The sequence below is a fragment of the Pelmatolapia mariae genome, linkage group LG22 (assembly GCF_036321145.2).
Source record: "Pelmatolapia mariae isolate MD_Pm_ZW linkage group LG22, Pm_UMD_F_2, whole genome shotgun sequence".
NCBI lineage: Eukaryota > Metazoa > Chordata > Actinopteri > Cichliformes > Cichlidae > Pelmatolapia > Pelmatolapia mariae.
In genome coordinates, this window is record NC_086245.2 from 21,262,956 (window position 1) to 21,282,793 (window position 19,838).

Below are 19,838 nucleotides of genomic sequence, written 5' to 3' on the forward strand. Positions count from 1 at the left end.
TCTGAGCTGCGGAGGGATGGAAGTTAGATTGGGTTTCTCTTCTCTCATTGGCCGGTGGGCTGACTTTTGACACGCAGACCAGGGACCCTCCTGTCGTATAAATAAGCCTGATGGGACTTTATTATTCTAGCATCACGGCAGCAGGTTTCTGCTAAGTTTGGAGTTACTCGTGTCACCACAACTGTATGTCTGCCTGAAGGTGGTTTAAAAACAGGGGCTCAGCAGCACAAGGAGTCTGCATGTCTGCTTAGACATGCTCAGCTTTGTGGATACCCGGATTCTGTTGCTGCTTGCAGTAACTTCATACCTAGCATCATGTCAATGTAAGTTTGAAAATCTGCTCTTTTTTCTTCTGTGATGGATATTTTTTTTCTTGAGGATCTTGGCTTTTGTTTGGGACTTACATCGAGGTCAAGCCGAAGACAGCTTTAAGCCCTGCTGAATAAAACTCAACGGATTGAGCTCATGCAGAGGATTCTTCACTTTTTCCAAGGACCCAGTTATCATGATTTGATTAGTTTCCGTAAAGGGAAAGAGAGATAGAGAGAAAAGAAAGTTTTGTTCCTTTAAAAGAGGAACGTCTAGAGTTTTTTTTTAGTTGTAATGCATGTGAAGTTAATGAAATGAGTCGAAATGTAGGTTTTCTTTCAGGAATAGGATGAAAAGCTTTTGTTGGGGCGTTGTACACATTGTTCCATCCAGACGTCCAGGGAATGAGCTTTATTATAGGAAACTCTAATGTCTCCCCCTGGTGGTCATGGGTGCAAACATCTACTCGCCACCATCTGCGTTATCTCCAACCCCCATTTATCAGACTAAAGCAGAAATGACACTAAACGATAACACGTTTTCTCTTATAATTACATTTATATTCTTAAAGTACTTTTTGAGCAGCCTACCTTGCAGTTAATGGCAGTATAGTTCAGCATACATTTAACATACAGCGGTTTTATAGATTAAAAGATGATTATACAGGTAGCACATCATGACAAATTTGGCATTATTATATTACATGAAATGGGCAAATAAATAGTCTCACATCCCTTTTCAACCGCCAAGTGCGCCACCTCGTGGTCCAGATAGGATATAACGTGTAAGAGTTCACGGGGAGGTCCCAGCTGTGCCAACCTCTAACCGTGACCAGCTGGTCCAGAGTCGTGGAGAGCAGCTGCAACACAGTGCAGAAGAGAGACGCAAAACATAAGGCACCATTAAAGAATGAAGTGACCAGTTTTTAAACAACCCTTTAAAAAAAAACAGAAAAATCACACATTATAATATTTTTGCAGCAAAAGCAGTAAGACAGGAGTAATTAATACATTCTTATCACAAATCATGTAGGTCTTGTCTTCTATGTTGTAGCAGGCCAACTATTCCTTTCCCTAGGGCATAAGCGACCTGTCCAGGCTTGCTCGCAGCTGGAGCGTGAACATGTGGAATGCTCCAACAATGACATTCACATTCATTACCGACAGTTTGACGAAGTTTGCTGTGATTCACAAACTGTGCAGGCAAGGCCCTCAGCTACACTTTTAAGAGAGGCTGAGACATGTTATGCAGCGAGTAAAACATGCAGGAAGGATGCTTATTTTAGGCCTGAACAGAAGCGTCTGCTCAGCATTTACAGACACACCCGATCAGCGTAGTGTAAAAAGCCCCCGAGTGTGTGACACAGTGAAAGAAAAAGAAAAGCACAGTTTGGAAAGTCACTTTTTCTAGTTTTGAATGTACTGACTTGAAGGCAGTCTCCAGAATTTTTTAAACCTGAAATAACGCACTCAGCATTTTAATATGAAGATCTTAGGCAGATTCAACCATGAAGCATTAAGTAGAAGATGAAAACTGCTTTGTTTCTTTTTCAGGTTTTGCCCTAAAATGATTATTATGTTCTAACGGCGTATTCCCTTTTTCTCTCCCTGCCCCCCTCTTCTGCCTCTCCCTCCTCATCCTCGTCTCTACAATGCCACAGTTGCGGTTAGTACACGTGCATGCTACCATGAAAACAACATACCTTAAAGTTTTTTCCGTTTTTCTTCCACAATCTCTGAAACAGTCCGTGAATGAAGGTCTCGGTCGTCTTTTGACCATTCGAGCAATCTGAACTATGGCAGAGGAGTGCCGTTAGGAATTTCAGACCCTGAGTTGAGTTATTTCTTGCAGTTTTCTCCCTTCCTGTCCATGAATAGGTGAGGGTCCTATTGGCTTAAGTTTGTGTCAATGAAAGCTAAAACCACAGGGCTGAGGCACCCATGGGGCCTGGTACAAAGGACCTTTTCTGAGGACAGCAGTGAGGAGCCAGAGAGGGAGGTTTGCCCCTATAACAGCTGGCTTTGGCTCCGTTTGGAGTCTCCCTCTGATCCTGATTTAAGATTGGATTTGGGAATCTCAACCTGGTCTCAGACCAGTTAATCAAGCCTGTCGTCTTTATAGACAGACATTTACATTTTTTAAATACAGCTGAGACAGCCCTGATGAAAAAACAGTATCTGGATCACATTTGTTTAAATTCTTCTGCTCATAGCTGAGATTGCCTGAAACTAAGCACCCACTACATTTGATGTTTACAGCTTCACCATGTCCAGGCACACTGTGCATGGTGTGGTTGTGGTAACGTGATAGCTGTTCCATGGACTAACATGCTCATACTCCTGAGTGATTGTCCAGTCTGGTTTTGGATGTTTCATTTTGTTGCATCTCTGATGTGCGCATGTTGACCACATGCACATTGTCCCCCTGGGTTCTCACATTAGTTTATCTGCACGAGTGTGATTCACATGTCGCTGTGACAGCATGTCTGCATGCTGCATTATTTTAGAACAATGGCCAGTCCTCATTACAGTCACACACAAGAATAGAAGGCAATAATCTGAATGAGTGGGATTGCCAGCTCATTAAATTGTTGCATGGAACCCTGAAAAGACTGAAAAGATCTTCTATTTATCTTAATCGAGGCAGTAATGCATAATGTTGGACCTCTGGCTTGTTTGAATTGTGTCTAAGATGCATGAAGCATAGTTTATATTAGGAAAGGTCAAATGCCACCTTCATGATGACTGGTTCAATCACTCAGTTTTTCTGTTTTCTTTTGTTTCCCTTTATTTTTCTTGACTTGCTTATCCTCTGAGGATACAAGAAATCCCAGATTGTTTTGAATTACAGTTTAAGTCCAGGTTGCATGCATCTGATTTTCAGATCAGAATCGGTGGCCCGCTTTAGTGTGGGGATAGTTTTGAAATGAAATGCTGTTGAAGTAACAAACTGAGGCCATCTGCTCCATGTTTTTGGTCTGACTGAATGACTTTTGTGCCGCAGGGTCCAGGAGGAGCGAAAGGACCTCGAGGTGACAGGGTAAGCAGATGCAAAACTGCTCTGTCTGTGATAAACACGCTAACATGCCACTGAAGTATTTGATCATTTACACTCATGAGGCATCTTTGGCAACGTTTTTGTCAACGTCACCTGACCTGTTAACCTTGGCAGGCCACACCCCTTTGTTTACATTTCCAATGGCACTATTTTTTCTTAATTGTAACATATGAGAATGCCTCTGATATCTTTGATATGACAGTGTGGCAGACGTATTCACTGATTTATTTTTACAATTTAATGCACCTTTATTTTTTCAAAATAAGAACTTGCGAGATAAAAACAGACAAGCGTCGCCTCCTTAAATCTCAGCAGCTCATCGTTCAATAATAACAGTGTTTACCAACTCATGTCATCTCTGTTTTACAGGGTCCTCCCGGCCCAAATGGAAAAGATGGTTTACCCGGACCTCCTGGCCCCGCTGGCCCCCCTGGTCCCCCTGGACTTGGAGGAGTAAGTAGAGAATAAACAGCCTGCGTAGATGGTGTTTACTGCAAATGTGCTCTAAATAATGCTGATAAAGCATCTTTGAGGAAAAAATGACAAGCCGTTCATAGGAAACAAACATGAAACCAGCCGTAAAAAGCGTATAGCTTCTTTTATTTTTTTGACCTCTGGTTGCCCCTCTCTGTCTCCTTAATTAACCCTGTAACCTTTGACCTTTTTGTCATTTACCCATTTTGCCTCAAGGCGTTTTAAAAAAAGAGATACCACATGCCTGGTTACCACTCATTTTGCTCATTTTGTCTGTGTTTAATCCATAAAGCTGCTCGGTGGTAACTTTAGTGTTTTAAGAAACTTTTCAGGTGAATAAAGCGTATGATTACAGTAGTCTGTGGCTGCTGATTGTGAGACAAGTTTGAACTACAGGAACTACTGGAACTGGAAATCTGAATTACTTTAGTCTTAATGCCCTTTTGCTATAGAAAAGTGTTTATTATGCATACATAAGTATTAATCTGTCCTTTCTTCTGTTCAACAGAACTTTGCTGCTCAGTACGATGGTGTAAAAGCCCCTGATCCTGGCCCTGGACCCATGGTGAGGGCCCCTCTCTTCATTGCCACACAACAACACTAGCCCATATGTCACAAAAACTAATATTTTTACATATATAATTTGGGATGACTACAGTGCATGGAAAGTTTCGTGTATTTCACGTGTTTAAATTTTGATTTCAGTCACCACAAAATGTTTAATGACAATCTAACTGAGAGCTGATGATTGATTGTTTGCTTCTTTTCTTCTTTTCAGGGTTTGATGGGACCAAGAGGCCCTCCCGGATCTCCTGGAGCTTCTGTAAGTATAAATATGTGCGAAAATTAAACCTATATAACTGTCTTTTTAATGATTTTTATGACTAAATGCCTCATTTCCTCTCATTTCACAGGGACCTCAGGGACACACAGGACATGCTGGTGAGCCTGGAGAGCCCGGACAGGCCGTAAGATCATCCTCCTAAACATTTACACTTCTTTCAATGTCAACTTAAAAGTTCATCCTGGAGATCTTAATCCTCTGGTTTTCTTTCCCAGGGCGCTGTTGGTCCTCGTGGCCCTCCTGGACCTCCTGGCAAGGCTGGAGAAGATGTACGTACACATTAGTGTAACTACTGTTCAAAATGCAAAATCATTTTTGTTGCCACTTTTTTGGGAATATTTTGCGAGTGGCTGCAGGAGTTTTTTGTTGTGGCCTAACGTCTATTATTTATTTATTGATTCACAGGGTAACAATGGCAGACCTGGCAAGCCCGGAGACAGAGGTGTCCCCGGCCCTCAGGTAAGAGATTTGCACCACGATAACCACAAATAGATATAAGCAAGAGATGGATTTGCAGATGTGAAGTACTTAATATGTTCTTTGTGTTTGATTTGCAGGGTGCTCGTGGATTCCCTGGAACCCCTGGACTTCCAGGAATGAAGGGACACAGAGTGAGTGCTGATTTTTTTTCCCTCTGCTTTAACTTTACCCGATCCTTTGTGGACACCTGAGAGCTCAAACAAAGTGCTAAAAAGAAGAAAGTGGAGGTGGAGACACACCTGTGCTCCTTAGAAATTGGACTTAAGTTTTATAGAGCATCATAATTACCTCCACAGGGAGTGATTATGGACCTAACCTCCTGAATTCCTAATGGATGCCTTGAAGTTCTTAGCCTGTTAACATAACTGGATTGCAACAGTGCTTCACGGAAAGGTGTTAGGTATTGAACATTTCCTTCCTATGATGGATGGAGACAGATGCAAAGCTTTCTATAACCCATGTTTGATTTTATAAATAGCTTTTTTAAGACGTTTTTTAATGTCTCCTATAATATAACCCCTGTTGGACTCTTTTCCTTGTTCTGTTTTATCTCTGGAGCAGTGCACTACAATTTGAATCTGTTTTCCTTCTCACATGTTGATCTAAACGGTTATATTTATTTATATTTATATCACATTTCTCATATCTTCACCTGCCTTCATCACTGTGCTCCTGTGTTTCAGGGTTACACTGGCCTGGATGGACGCAAGGGAGAGCCCGGTGGTGCTGGCCCCAAGGTAAGGCGACAACTAGCTGCTCTATGAATGTATCAAAAAATAAAAACTGTAATTCTTAATAGTTCCCAGTTAATTATTAGTGATAAATTTGAAAATGTTTAGACACATTCCTCATTGTACCATTTTCCCTCCCATAGGGCGAGCCTGGTGCTCATGGAGCTGCTGGAAGCCCTGGACTGGCTGTAAGTTGAGATTCACTTTTCATGCACAAAAATTTTAGTAAAGGCATCTGACTTGGATGTTTGTGACTGTTTGCATCTGTCAGCATCATGTTCATGCGATCATGATGTTGTGGTATAAAAACCTGTACAGGTGATAATTGTAGGTAACTGTCTTGCCTTCAGGGAGCTCGTGGTCTTCCTGGTGAGAGAGGCCGCCCCGGCCCTGCTGGCCCTGCTGGTGCTCGTGGTGCTGATGGCAATGTTGGACCTACTGGCCCTGCTGTGAGTACACACACTTATAACCCCTTTATCGGTGTTAGAGTGAGAAGATACCACTGAGATGCTTTTTCCTGATTGGACTTCAGGCTGTCTTCATATATAAATCACGATGAATACTGTAATGTGCCGTCCTGCCAAGTCAGAAAAGGTTCATTCTTAAACTTTGGACTTTATTATGTGTTCCTGCTTTTCCTTTATTCAGGGACCCCTTGGTGCTGCTGGACCCCCAGGATTTCCCGGTGGCCCCGGCCCCAAGGTGAGTGTGATGCCACTTCCTGTTGCCTCTCAGAGAGGTTCACGATTAGGGTGAAAAAAGGCAGTTTTTATTGCTGTATAGGACAAGTACAACCAGTGCCTGCAAGCTTCTGCCCAATCACATATTCTTATATAGTATCCCCCAGGGGAATCAACAGTAAGCCCTGAACTATTAATGTTTTTCATTTAAACACTCATTTTGACTGTTAGTACTGCAAACCAAAACAAATACTTAATGCTGCTTAAGCTGCTTTAACTATAAAACCAACAACCACTAGGTAATATCGGCACACTGTTTGATTGTGGATGTATTTGTGCTGCTGACAGGGAGAGACCGGAACCGTGGGAGCTACTGGCCCATCTGGACCTCAGGGATCTAGAGGCGAGCCCGGACCCAATGGTGCTGTTGGCCCCGTTGGTCCCTCTGTAAGTATACATGGTTGTTTCCATCAAGGTCACTCTCCGGTCACGTGTAACCACTGTTTCTGTTATTAGTCTTTTAGTTGACTCTGAGTCCTATAATTTAGTCATGATTTTAGGGAAGATTGGTGTCATGTTAACATGATCAGTTGAAAATGTGTTTTCTTTAAATAAAATGACTTGACTTTGTTTTCTTGTTCTTTCTCTCCAGGGTAACCCTGGTGCTAATGGCCTGAATGGAGCTAAGGGAGCTGCTGTAAGTATCTGACTTGAGCCAAAAGTGCATACAAATTTCCAGGGTCACACCAAGCTATCTTTATTTTGATATGGTTTGATATAATAGGATGCTATGCTGACCTGTTGACCATACCTGTTGTTTAGGGCACCCCTGGTGTTGCCGGAGCTCCTGGCTTCCCTGGACCAAGAGGAGGACCCGGACCACAGGGACCTCAGGGTGCTGCTGGACCTAGAGGCCTGGGTGTGAGTACACAAGAAACAAACTAGTCACCTGGAAACATTCTCTGTCCTTACGCCCCAGTACTGTCATAAGACAACTAATTGTTCACAGATGATTGCTCTTTTGATTAACTGTGTCTGTTTATCTGTGTCTATTTTAGGGAGATCCTGGTGTTCAGGGTGTGAAGGGAGATACTGGTCCCAAAGGAGAACCTGTAAGTTTATGTCCTTATCATCATTTAGAATTTGACCCAAATAAATCTGAAAACCTCTCTGTTGCACATTTAATGACCGTTTTGCTATGTTGTTTCCCTCAGGGTAACTCTGGACCTCAGGGAGCCCCTGGACCTCAGGGTGAGGAGGGTAAGAGAGGACCCACTGGTGAGATCGGTGCTACTGGGCTTGCTGGTGCCCGTGGAGCTAGAGTGAGTCCCAGCCTACCATCTTTAATAGTTTGAGCCATAAATGTACTACAGCCGGAGACATTTTACTGGGATCAGCCATTAATTCTCATTTGTCTCCTTTAGGGTGCTCCTGGCAGCCGTGGCATGCCTGGTGGTGAGGGAAGAACTGGCCCTGTTGTAAGTATTCAATGATTAAAAAAACTCTTTTTTGCTTGAAATACAGGCAACATTTAGTCTCATAATTTGTCTCATCTGCCCTTTTCATAGGGTATGCCTGGTGCCCGTGGTGCTTCTGGTGCTGCTGGACCTCGTGGACCCCCTGGAGATGCTGGCCGTGCTGGTGAGCCTGGCCCAGCTGGTCTCAGGGTGAGCTTTTTACTAAATCCTGTTCTTGAATGGTTAGAATTCACAGTTTCAGTAAGTTACAGAGACACCTCAAAGTGCAAGTGCATATTTGGCAGTTGTAGTTTTTTTTTAAAAATGGAGCTAATATGGAGATGGGAAAAAACTCTGAATTTCTAAAGTGAAAGTCTTCATTTCAAGTCTTAATTTCACAAGAAAATATTGGGTGTTAAATTTACATGAAAACCCTGGATATTCACTGAGAATTTACTTACAAACTTCCATGATTAAAAGAAAAAAAAAACACATGGCTTCACTTTACAAGATTATATCAACGTCATAATGTGTAGACTCAGAGTATCATGCCTGCCTGCCTAATCAAGTTGTAGGTTAGCTTAGAATAATCATGGTATCAATACATACAGACTTTACTGTCTTACATTTGGACCGGGTGAGGGTACTTATAGCTACATAATTCATATTATTGCACACTCTCACAAATGTGCCCATCTGGCATTCATTGTTTACATTTTTGACATGATGCAAGTGAAGTGAGGCTTTGGTCAGCTGTACCAGTACGTAGAGAGTTGCTGAGGTTATCTGTATAATATTGCACACTTAACTTTCAATGCAAATTGCCATATGAAAACTTTAATGGAAAATTCATGGCAGCTATTATTTTCCACAGGGTCTCCCAGGAAGCCCTGGAAGCTCCGGACCCCCAGGAAAGGAGGGACCTGCTGTAAGTAAACCTCAATTTTATTTCAACTATTGTTCCTACTGATTTTTTACAGTAAATATAATTTCCTGCTGCAATCTTTGTTTCTTGCTCCAGGGTCCTTCTGGACAAGATGGCCGCAGTGGACCTCCAGGCCCAAGTGGACCTAGAGGCCTGTCCGGAAACATTGGTTTCCCTGGACCCAAAGGACCTTCTGTAAGCCTTTTTTTTCCAAGAATTAAACATGGAACTATTTCCTTCTTTGTTTTTCAAGTTAACCTAAATCTGTACTTATTAACTTACTAACTGGTTTTTGTTTTAGGGTGAGCCTGGCAAGCCTGGAGAGAGGGGAGCCACTGGCCCCACTGGACTGAGAGTAAGTCACAAATGTTATAATATAAAAAACTTGAATTTCATTTGGTATTGGCTTCAGTAGTTAAAAGGCATCACTCTCTTTATCCTTGTGTCTAGGGACCCCCTGGACCTGATGGCAACAATGGAGCCACTGGTGCTACTGGACCTGCTGTGCGTGATCTTATGTGCAGCGCATGAGTAGATCTTGATGAATAACAGCCACTGCATCGTCTTCGTCTTCGACTCTGATAACTTGTCTCTTTCTCTCTACAGGGAGGACCTGGTGAGAAGGGAGAGCAGGGACCTTCTGGTGCTCCTGGCTTCCAGGTTTGGATCCATAATTTTCTCTAAATATAGAAAAATGGTGCATGATTTTACAGCCATTTTAAGCTGATTGCTAAAATGTTTGATGCAAGTGGAGCTGATGTAGAGTCTTGATATTTTCAGGGTCTGCCTGGACCCGCTGGAAGTGCTGGTGAGGCTGGCAAGCCTGGAGACAGAGTAAGTATTTGGAAAACTGTAGTGAAAGCAGCATTATTGAAAGTGAAGTCCATGTCTAACCAAACAAAAATGCCTCTGTAGGGTATCCCAGGAGAGCCAGGACCTGCTGGAGCTGCTGGTGGCAAGGTGAGATCACCTGTCAGTGACATTGTTTTCCAAAACAAACGCAGCAGTATAGGATTTTTACACAGTAGCAAAGCCTGTCAAAAGTGCATATGTGTCCAGGTCTATGTGCACCAAATGAATCAAGACCCTTTAATATGTTGTAGGCTTTTCAAACCTTTAAATCTATTACTATAAAAACATACTCAGAATCAAATATAGAGAACACAAATTAAAATATGCATGTTTGTTTCTCCAGGGAGAGCGTGGTAACCCTGGTGCTGCTGGATCTGCTGGACCTCAGGGACCAATTGGACCCCGTGGACCTGCTGGAGCCCCTGGAGCTGATGGTGGCAAGGTAACACAGTTCTACTTCTTACAGAAATTGATGGAACTTCTGAACACATGTCATGAAACCTGACAGTTCATGGACGTTCTCCTGTCATGGAATGGTCTTTAAAATGCACTTTCACAGCAATTTCCAGCACTGCTTACTGATCAAAATCCCACTGTTTATGCAGTGATAGCTCTGAGAAACTTTAAAAATTAAGAGTTATGTGATAATAAAATCTGTATATAGCTGGAAAATTGAAAACATCAATATTTATGTTGTTCAAATATGAACCCAAGTTTATCCTCTTTGTTTCCAGGGAGAGCCTGGTCCCGCTGGAGCTGCTGGTGCACCTGGACATCAAGGAGCCGGTGGCATGCCCGGAGAGCGTGGAGGTGCTGGTACTCCTGGACCCAAGGGAGAGAAGGTAAGTTCTAGAAATCTGCCACCAGCAAATAAAATGGGTGTAAATGAGGGAGTATTGTTTCTTTGCTGTTGTACGTCTTACACCCTCTTCCCCTCTCCCAAGGGAGAGCCTGGACACAAAGGCCCTGACGGCAATCCTGGCAGAGATGGTCCCCGTGTAAGTAAAACTCTCCTGTCTTTGTTAGTATGCTTAATGTAAAAACTTTACACATTTATTTCCTCAATTTGAGTGTGTCAGTCATAACCCTGATCTCAGTGTGCTCTCCTCACTTAATCTAGGGTCTGCAAGGACCTGCTGGACCTCCAGGACCCACTGGAGCCAACGGTGATAAGGTAAGTTGATAAATAGTTGCCATTAAATAAATAATAGAAAGAAACCACCAAATGTAATGTTTTTAGATTTTTTCTATAATGCAAACAAACTTTGTTTGATTGGGGTTTTTTAATATTTAATTAATTTTTATGGTATTTAAAAAATGAATGCCAGCAAAAGTATTGAACATAACTCATCCACTGTAGGACCGGTTACCTTAAATAAAAAGCCATTTGCAGACGTTCACACCACTTTCATAATTTTATTGCTCAGTACCTTTATGTGGGACGTCCCACCCCTCTAAAACAGAAATTTTAATTAGCCGAAACACTGTTATGACTAAAGCTAGAACCTCAACACCGCCATCTAATGGTTATTATGCAAAATAACAGCAATGAGTAACCTGCAATGAAATGTAAGATGACAGTGGTTAACCTAAAAATAATGCAGAAAACAAGTATTCATATTTATTACTGGCATTTAAATATTTATTTAAATCAAAATATATGAATTTGCGAGTATTTTTTAAATTATTTTTCCTGAATGTTTGTGTATGTTGTTCTATAAACACAACCAACAGAGCCAAGAGTACAGTAACAAAATTCTTAAGGAAGGAAAATGCTGACTATTTTGAGCATTCTTATAATATATTGCATATTGAAGTATATTCCTATTAGCTATCTCGGCTTTCTGCATAATGGAGCGTGAGAAGTCAGTGGATGCTTGGAACAATTGTAAGCTAATAAAATGTTTCCTGTTCTCTCCTCCAGGGTGAGGGTGGTTCCTTCGGACCTGCCGGCCCAGCTGGACCTCGTGGACCCTCTGTGAGTAGCTGCTGATCACTCCTTGTTCCACTAGCTTACATTTGCGTTTAAATATCTCATAGCAGAACCTGGCAAAACACAAGCTTCCATCTTTAAGTTTGAACAGTCTTTTTGACCCCACTGCTTTTTGTCCACAGGGCGAGCGTGGAGAGGTTGGACCCGCTGGAGGTCCTGGATTCGCTGGCCCCCCTGTAAGCCCATTTTGAAATTCAGTACCCCATTCCCCATGTCATGTTCAATAGATAAAGATGAGCCAATACTTACATACCACAACCACGCTTGCTACAGGGTGCTGATGGTCAACCTGGAGCAAGAGGAGAGCGTGGACCTTCAGGAGCAAAGGGAGAAGTTGGCCCCTCTGGCCTCGCTGGACCTGCTGGACAGTCTGGACCTGCTGTAAGTAACACTTTCACTGGACATATACACACACAAACACGCATCCAGCAAAGCTAAACAAATTGAGAGAGATCCAACATGATTTCACTGATTTAGCAATACCAGGCGTCTATGAGAGTGTTCACTGTGGGATAAAATCAACAGCTATTTCAAAATACTGTTTATGTTTATAGATTAGAGGTGAGCAGTCTTGATATGACACTGAGTTTGATTTCTTCTTCCGGTATCTAGGGTCCTGCTGGCCCTGGTGGACCTCCTGGTGCTCGTGGAGACAATGGACCTTCTGTGAGTATTCAAACATACAAATAAACAGCTTTACCAGCCACACACGACACTCTCATGAATGCACTCATTAACTCTGTGGGCTTAAAAGTAACCATAGCATGCAGTGAGTAGGAGTTCCAATCAAAGCTGTTAGGAACTTAAAAAAAGGCAACATTAAAACATGAGATTAAGCCACTTATCAGTTATTTCTTGTACTGCCCTTTTTAAAATGTTTATATTTTTTAATATAAGCCCAAATAGGAACTAGTTTGTACTAGTGAGTCAATATTGTGTGCATTTGTGTAAATTTATGCACGTAACTGCACAGTATCACTGTTTTAACTTAGCAGACTTTGTCAGCTTTTGATCTGTTCATTTTCCAGTGTTTCCTCTAAATCGCTCAAATGTATCTTAATGGTAACACCAAAGGCAATTTTATTCATACAGCACATTTCGCTACATGTAAAATCAATCTGCTTGACATTAAAGATAAAAACACAAAAAATCCTTTTATCTTTGGAATGACTTAAGGAAATAAAAACAATAAAACAAATTGTACAAAGACATATAATATAAGTTAGCATGCACACACGCACAAACATGCACACTCATACAGTGTAAGTGTAAGCCTGTAAGAGGTTTTTAGTCTATTTTTGAATGTAGGCACAGGTGTAACTGACTTCAGGTCAGGGGTCAGGTTGTTTTTGAAGAGCATCACATTAACTGAAAGCAACCTCAGCACTCATTTATATCTCATTCTGGGACCAGTTAAAAGATTACCTTAGAGGTACGACTGGGTTATAGACACTAAACAAGTCAAAGATGTGTTGGAGGACCAAACCAAAGAGCTTTATGAACTCATAGATTTTAAAGGTAATTTCATGTTAAACTGGAAACCAATAAAGTGACTTCAGTATTAGGGTATTATGTTCACATTTGCGTGTACATGTAAGGCTCTGGCTGCTGCATTCTGAACAAATATAAGTAGTTATACTGATAATTCTGATAGTTCTGCAAATAGAGCGGTACAGCAGTTAATATGAATGCATGGATCATATCCTCAAAGTCAGTTTGAGAGAAGTATTTTCTAACTTTTGATCAATTTAGGTGGCAGAAAGCAGTCCTGGTGACCTTATTAACATGACTATAAAAACTGAGATAACTGTCCAAAATAATGCCCAGGGTTCTAACCTGCTCGCTGTGTTTGAGAAAAAGTGGTGATAAATATTAACAGATTTTCCATCTTTGATTTTTAGACCAACAACAAATATTTCCATCTAGTTTCTGCTCAGTTCAGAAAGGTTTCTAGACAACCAGCAAATAATGTCATCAAAGGATCTTATGGATTTGAAGAACTGCTGATTGAATTTTGTATTTGTGCAGATCTAAAACTATGTGTATCGTGTCTTAACTCTCAGTCCATCTACACACACAAACATAGACACAACAAACATTTTGAATGACCTCTGCTTAACCACTGTGTGTGTTTCTGGTCAGGGTCTGACTGGTTTCCCTGGTGCTGCCGGCAGAGTTGGTGCTGCTGGTCCTGCTGTAAGTATGGATTTTGCATTTACTAATAAATTACCTTTTAGTAATAACCTCAAACATACAAACTGACTTGACATGACCCCTCGTTCCTTCTCTTCCCCTCTCAGGGTATTGTTGGACCCCCTGGCCCCGCTGGTCCCTCTGGTAAGGATGGACCTCGTGGTCCTCGTGGTGATGCTGGTCCCTCTGGTCCTTCTGGAGAGTCCGGAATGATTGGACCACCTGGTCTTGCTGGAGAGAAGGGACCCTCTGGAGAGTCTGGGCCCCCTGTAAGTTATAGCCCTCTTGAAATTGTGGTGCACTGAAACTTTGAGGACACTTTAGTGGCATCCATGCTCTGATGTGCATATATAGATCTTAAGAACTGCATCCTCAGCTCTTTAATGTGTGACTGATGATGTATTTTAGGGTCCTCCTGGTGCGCCTGGAACTTCTGGTCCTCTTGGACTTCAGGGATTCGTTGGTCTGCCTGGTTCTAGAGGAGATCGTGGTACACCTGGTGCTGCTGGTGGTGTGGTAAGTAGAAACTAGTTCTGATTAAACCACGAAAAAAAATTAACTGTTTGATGAACCACTGAATGTGTATTATCATTCAGAAAGTGTTGGTCACTTCAAACCGTGGACAACAAATTTTAAATATGCATGGACAACAGTGCTAGTCCAGACGACAGACCATAATTTCCATTTTGGAGGATGTCTCAGAAAGACCACATGCACTTTTGATAATGGGAAGATCTGAAAGTACACAGCATCCATGTTATTGGTTGACTATATTTGACCCACTGATTTTCTCTGTGTCATATCCCAGGGAGAGCCTGGTAGAGTAGGACCTGCTGGTCCCCCTGGAGCCCGTGGAGCCCCTGGCAACATTGGCCTGCCTGGTATGACCGGACCCCAGGGAGAGGCTGGACGTGAGGTAAAGACTTGTAACCCCTACTACTGATCTATGAATGATTTATAGAGAGTGCTAAAATAATATAATTATTTGTTCTGTATTTTCTGTGATGTATTTGCTTTAAAAAAAATCACATAACATTTTAAAATAGTAAGCCTGTTAAAATAGGAACCTTTATATAAACTTCTCTGTTCTTTACAATCCACAGGGCAGCCCTGGTAACGATGGACCTCCTGGTCGTCCTGGTGCTGCTGGATTGAAGGTAATGAATGCCCTGTCATGTACCTTAAGCCATTATCATGCACAGAACACACATATATATACTATGTTTTAACCAACTTCCACCGTGACCCACCGTGCTTAGGGAGACCGTGGTGAGCCTGGATCCGCTGGCGCCATGGGACTTGCTGGTGCCCCTGGACCTGCTGGACCCACTGGAGCTGCCGGGAGACCTGGAAACCGTGGAGAATCTGTAAATATTCTAATCATTAAATTCCCAATATAAGCAAAATTGTTTACAGGGTACTTTTATCTACAATCTTCTGCTTGTTTCACTTTTTTTCCTGTCCCTAGGGCCCATCAGGTCCCTCTGGAGCTGTTGGCCCCGCTGGAGCTAGAGGTGCCCCTGTAAGTATAATACACTAGCAAAGCAAATGAAATTACAAAAGGAATGCACCACAAGAACTGTTTCCTGATCACAGCATATGTTTATGCCTGTGTCTTTGTTCAATGTAGGGACCTGCTGGACCTCGTGGTGAGAAGGGAGTTGCTGGAGACAGGGGAGAGAGAGGCATGAAGGGTCTGCGTGGACATCCTGGTCTCCAGGGAATGCCTGGACCTTCTGTGAGTGGCTGCACAGCAGCATAATGCACAAGAACTGTATGAATACTCAGTCCCATTATGCTCATAAACAATGCATCAATACAGATTCCAGTAGCATTTGCAGGGCAATGTAATCACGGAGAGGAAAGACTTGTTGTCACTAAAATGCCACTGAGTGATGTGTTTTCTTTTACCACAGGGACCTCCCGGTGACACTGGCGCTGCTGGAGCTCATGGACCTTCTGGACCCAGAGTGAGTAGAATCCCAGCAGATTGCTTTTTTTTTTCTTCTACATGCATCGAAGATCATCTGTGCATGCCCTATTGAAAAGTTTCACCGTTAGTGAGAAATAAGTGTATGTGGCTCCTAGCTCCTAGCCACTCCTACCCACATACACTCCTGCTATTTTTGACAGAGCACCCTTAATTTATAGATTAATAAAAACACAAATGTTTAACTGTGTGATGTGATTTCTTTAGGGACCTGCTGGACCCCATGGACCCGTTGGTAAGGATGGCAGACCTGGTGCCCATGGTACTATGGGTGCTCCTGGTCCTCGTGGACCCAATGGATACACCGGACCAGTGGTAAGTTTGCCTTTATATCAACAGCTTCATCACCTTCTTAAATACTGCAACTTTTATTTTGCACACTAGACAGTTTAGTGCTATTACAGAACTGTTCTTTACACATCCCTCTATTGTCTTACCCATGTTAGGGTCCTCCCGGACCTCCCGGTCTGCCTGGACCTCCCGGCCCTGCTGGTGGTGGATACGATGTCTCCGGAGGATATGATGAGTACAGAGCTGACCAGCCTTCTCTGAGAGCCAAGGACTACGAGGTCGACGCTACCATCAAGTCTCTCAACACTCAGATCGAGAACCTGCTCACCCCTGAGGGATCCAGGAAGAACCCTGCCCGCACCTGCCGTGACATCAAGCTCAGCCACCCTGACTGGAGCAGCGGTAAGCTCGGCTTCAGCTCCTCAAAATAATAGCAAAGTGCCACTGTTATTAGCTTCTGAAGCATTTACAGAGGCCATGCATGTAGCTGACCTACTCCCGTTAATGCGACTCTCTGCTTTTCCTGAAGGATTCTACTGGATCGACCCCAACCAGGGCTGCACCAACGATGCCATCAAGGTCTTCTGCGACTTCACCACCCGTGAGACCTGCATCTACGCCCACCCTGAGAGCATCGCCCGCAAGAACTGGTACAGAAGCACCGAGAACAAGAAGCACGTCTGGTTCGGTGAGACCATCAACGGTGGCACTGAGGTGAGAGAGCAGGCAACTTGCGTCATGTGAAATGAAAACAAGCTTAACCTCTACAGGAAACACTGACTGGTTCTTTCCTTCCTGCAGTTCACCTACAACGATGAGACCCTCAGCCCCCAGAGTATGGCCACCCAGCTGGCCTTCATGCGCCTGCTGTCCAACCAGGCCAGCCAGAACATCACCTACCACTGCAAGAACAGCGTTGCCTACATGGACGGTGAGAGCGGCAGCCTGAAGAAGGCCGTGGTACTCCAGGGCTCCAACGATGTGGAGCTGAGAGCTGAGGGCAACAGCCGCTTCACCTTCTCCGTGCTAGAGGACGGCTGCACTGTGAGTAGCATTGCTGTTACGTTTCAGTCTGCTTCGCAGCTTTGTGACCTGTGTTGTTAAACCTCTGCTCCAATACTCAACCTCTCTTTTTCTCCGATTTACCCCTGCAGACACACACTGGTGAGTGGAGCAAGACAGTGATCGAGTACAGAACAAATAAACCATCTCGCCTCCCCATCCTCGACATTGCACCTTTGGACATTGGTGGAGCTGATCAGGAGTTTGGTTTGGACATTGGCCCAGTCTGTTTCAAATAAATAGACTCATGATAAATTAACACCGGAAAAAAAAGAGAGGAAGAACGAAAAAAAAAAAACAAAATCTCTGCCCTTCTATCTGTGTTCGTTTTTTTTTTTTTATACTGAATGCTGATTTCTCTCTGCGCATCCACTTGCTTACGATGGGCAACTATCGGAGAGGACTGAACGGACTGATCGGAGCGTTGGTGCAATGCAAAATAAATACAGCAACCCAAAGGGACGCGGGAATACACCTTGTTGTGGGACATCATGTCATCCTTTTGTAAAAAATAAAAGAAGTGTAATAAAAACGCTGAAAGTATGCATCACTTTGTGGTCTTTGTATATCTTCCAAAGAGGAGGTTTAAAACCACAATTTCCATGAAAAAAGGTTTAAACTACCTCATGCCTGTACCTAAAGAAAATACTATTACCAAAACCTGGGTCCACAACCGAGATGTTATGACTTCTAATGCTTCAAGCTTTGTCCCGTATCGGAAGGTGCTCGGTTACTTGAAGCAAAGATCTATGGTGCTAATATGCAGCTGTGGAGCAAACCACTTTTTTTTTTCAACTGTATTATTTTGTATTGACCTTTGAGGAGTCTTGCAATCTTCCCCTGATATTCCTCCATTCTAAGCAGGTGGAATGAGTCTAAACCTGATGTCTTGTTTGGGTTTTTATTCTTTTGTTTTCTTTTTTTCTAGATTTTATTTTTCTTTGTTTGTTTTTTTTCCTTCAGGCTTTTTCACTCTTCCAATCCCACACCCAGTGTTCATTCTGACAGCACATAATTCATCTCGTTCTGAATGGTTTTTTTAAGGCGGCCTCTCTCTCAAAAAATGACACAACAAAGTCTATTGTACCTATTTTGTATATGTGAGATGTTTAAATAAATTGTGAAAAGTTCTGAAATAAAGCATGTCCAATGTTCCAAAACACACTACGCAGTGACTTAAGTGCTTTCGTGTTTTAAGGACACCGATGAAGGTGTGTCACTGTACTTTGGTTCTAGTTTGGCTGATGATTTACATCACTGACTTTAAACATCTTCCTATTGTGGAAGCACAGCAGTGTCCTCATTCACATCCCCCACCTTTTTTTTTTACCTTGCTTTCCAACGGTACATTCAATTTTAATGTACAGTAAATTTCTGTTTACACTGTCCATGCCAATGTGTGATTACTAAAGTGCATTGTTCCTTGTAAATATGCATCCTCTCATGTTGCTTTTTTTCCTTGCATAATACAGCTTTTGCATCCAAATAAATCTCTGTGATTTGGATTCAAGGCTTGCAGTCATGCGTGAACATAGTTATAAGTCAGTCTCAGTTAAGAATACGGCAGTTCTGGAGATAAATAGGTGTTTCACTCAGGGTGATGACGTATGAGATCAGCTGCAACACCTTCTGCAACCACTAGAAGGCAGTGTGGCGTGTATTTACGAGAGTCTCTGCTTCATGAGCAGTCCTACGGACACTTCAAATACCTGTACGTGGCAAGGTTATTATAGTCAACTAAATCTAAACTAAAAACTAAAACCAGATGTGGAAAAAAAAACCATTTTAATGAACAAAAATAAAACTAAAAACTAGACTTTGGGGGAAAAAATAAAACCAATTAAAACAATTTTGTGAACTTGAAAATCTGACAAAAACTAAATAAAATAAATGAGTCATTGAAAGACCCTGGATATCTATAATACTACAACAAACTAAGACTTAACTGCTTTCAAAAAGTTATATGTTTTTACTGCAATACCTTTATTAATTTTCCTAAGTCTGGCTTTGACACATGGACTCAATATTGTAATAACAAATAAAAACTAAAACTGACACTGAAACTAACAACTGAAACTAAACTAAAATTAAACATTTCAAACAACAAAAACTAAATTGAAACAAGAATATCCGCTCTGGAAACTCACCGAGACTAAACTGAATTAAAACAAAAAGTCAAAACAAAATAAAAAAAATGAATACTAATTAGAAAATATAAAACTATAACAACTCTGATGGGTGCATGGGAAATTAGACAGAAGAGTACGATTTATACATTATCCAATCTTTTATGCATAAAATTGATTATTAACAGTACAGAAATCAGGCTATGGTTCCTTTAGATGTCATGCTGACGTCCAAAAGAGCAATTTGGTGCCTTTAAAGTTGTGTAATCATCATTTTAAGAAAATAAAAGTCCATTTACTTTCCAGGCCTTCTTAACATGCTTAACACTTCTATGTCAGTTCAGGATTCTGTAATGTTTCTTCTACTTTATTTA

General features: G+C 42.1%; 1 protein-coding gene across 1 annotated transcript; it reads left to right on the forward strand.

The window, feature by feature from the left end:
* Positions 1–122: 122 nt before the first annotated feature.
* On the forward strand, positions 123–17,881 carry col1a2 (collagen, type I, alpha 2). Its single transcript, XM_065471056.1, has 50 exons — positions 123–327; positions 546–555; positions 3,313–3,348; positions 3,736–3,819; positions 4,349–4,405; positions 4,619–4,663; positions 4,755–4,808; positions 4,900–4,953; positions 5,090–5,143; positions 5,242–5,295; positions 5,848–5,901; positions 6,039–6,083; positions 6,246–6,344; positions 6,544–6,597; positions 6,924–7,022; positions 7,228–7,272; positions 7,398–7,496; positions 7,634–7,687; positions 7,790–7,897; positions 8,000–8,053; positions 8,144–8,242; positions 8,907–8,960; positions 9,054–9,152; positions 9,259–9,312; positions 9,408–9,461; positions 9,564–9,617; positions 9,738–9,791; positions 9,873–9,917; positions 10,153–10,251; positions 10,544–10,651; positions 10,754–10,807; positions 10,930–10,983; positions 11,734–11,787; positions 11,925–11,978; positions 12,076–12,183; positions 12,415–12,468; positions 13,945–13,998; positions 14,103–14,264; positions 14,404–14,511; positions 14,804–14,911; positions 15,099–15,152; positions 15,255–15,362; positions 15,464–15,517; positions 15,626–15,733; positions 15,912–15,965; positions 16,193–16,300; positions 16,432–16,678; positions 16,806–16,990; positions 17,078–17,320; positions 17,431–17,881. Exons 1-50 carry the CDS (start codon positions 254–256, stop codon positions 17,575–17,577), a joined length of 4,071 nt encoding a protein of 1,356 aa, XP_065327128.1. The 5' UTR covers positions 123–253; the 3' UTR covers positions 17,578–17,881.
* Positions 17,882–19,838: the final 1,957 nt, after the last annotated feature.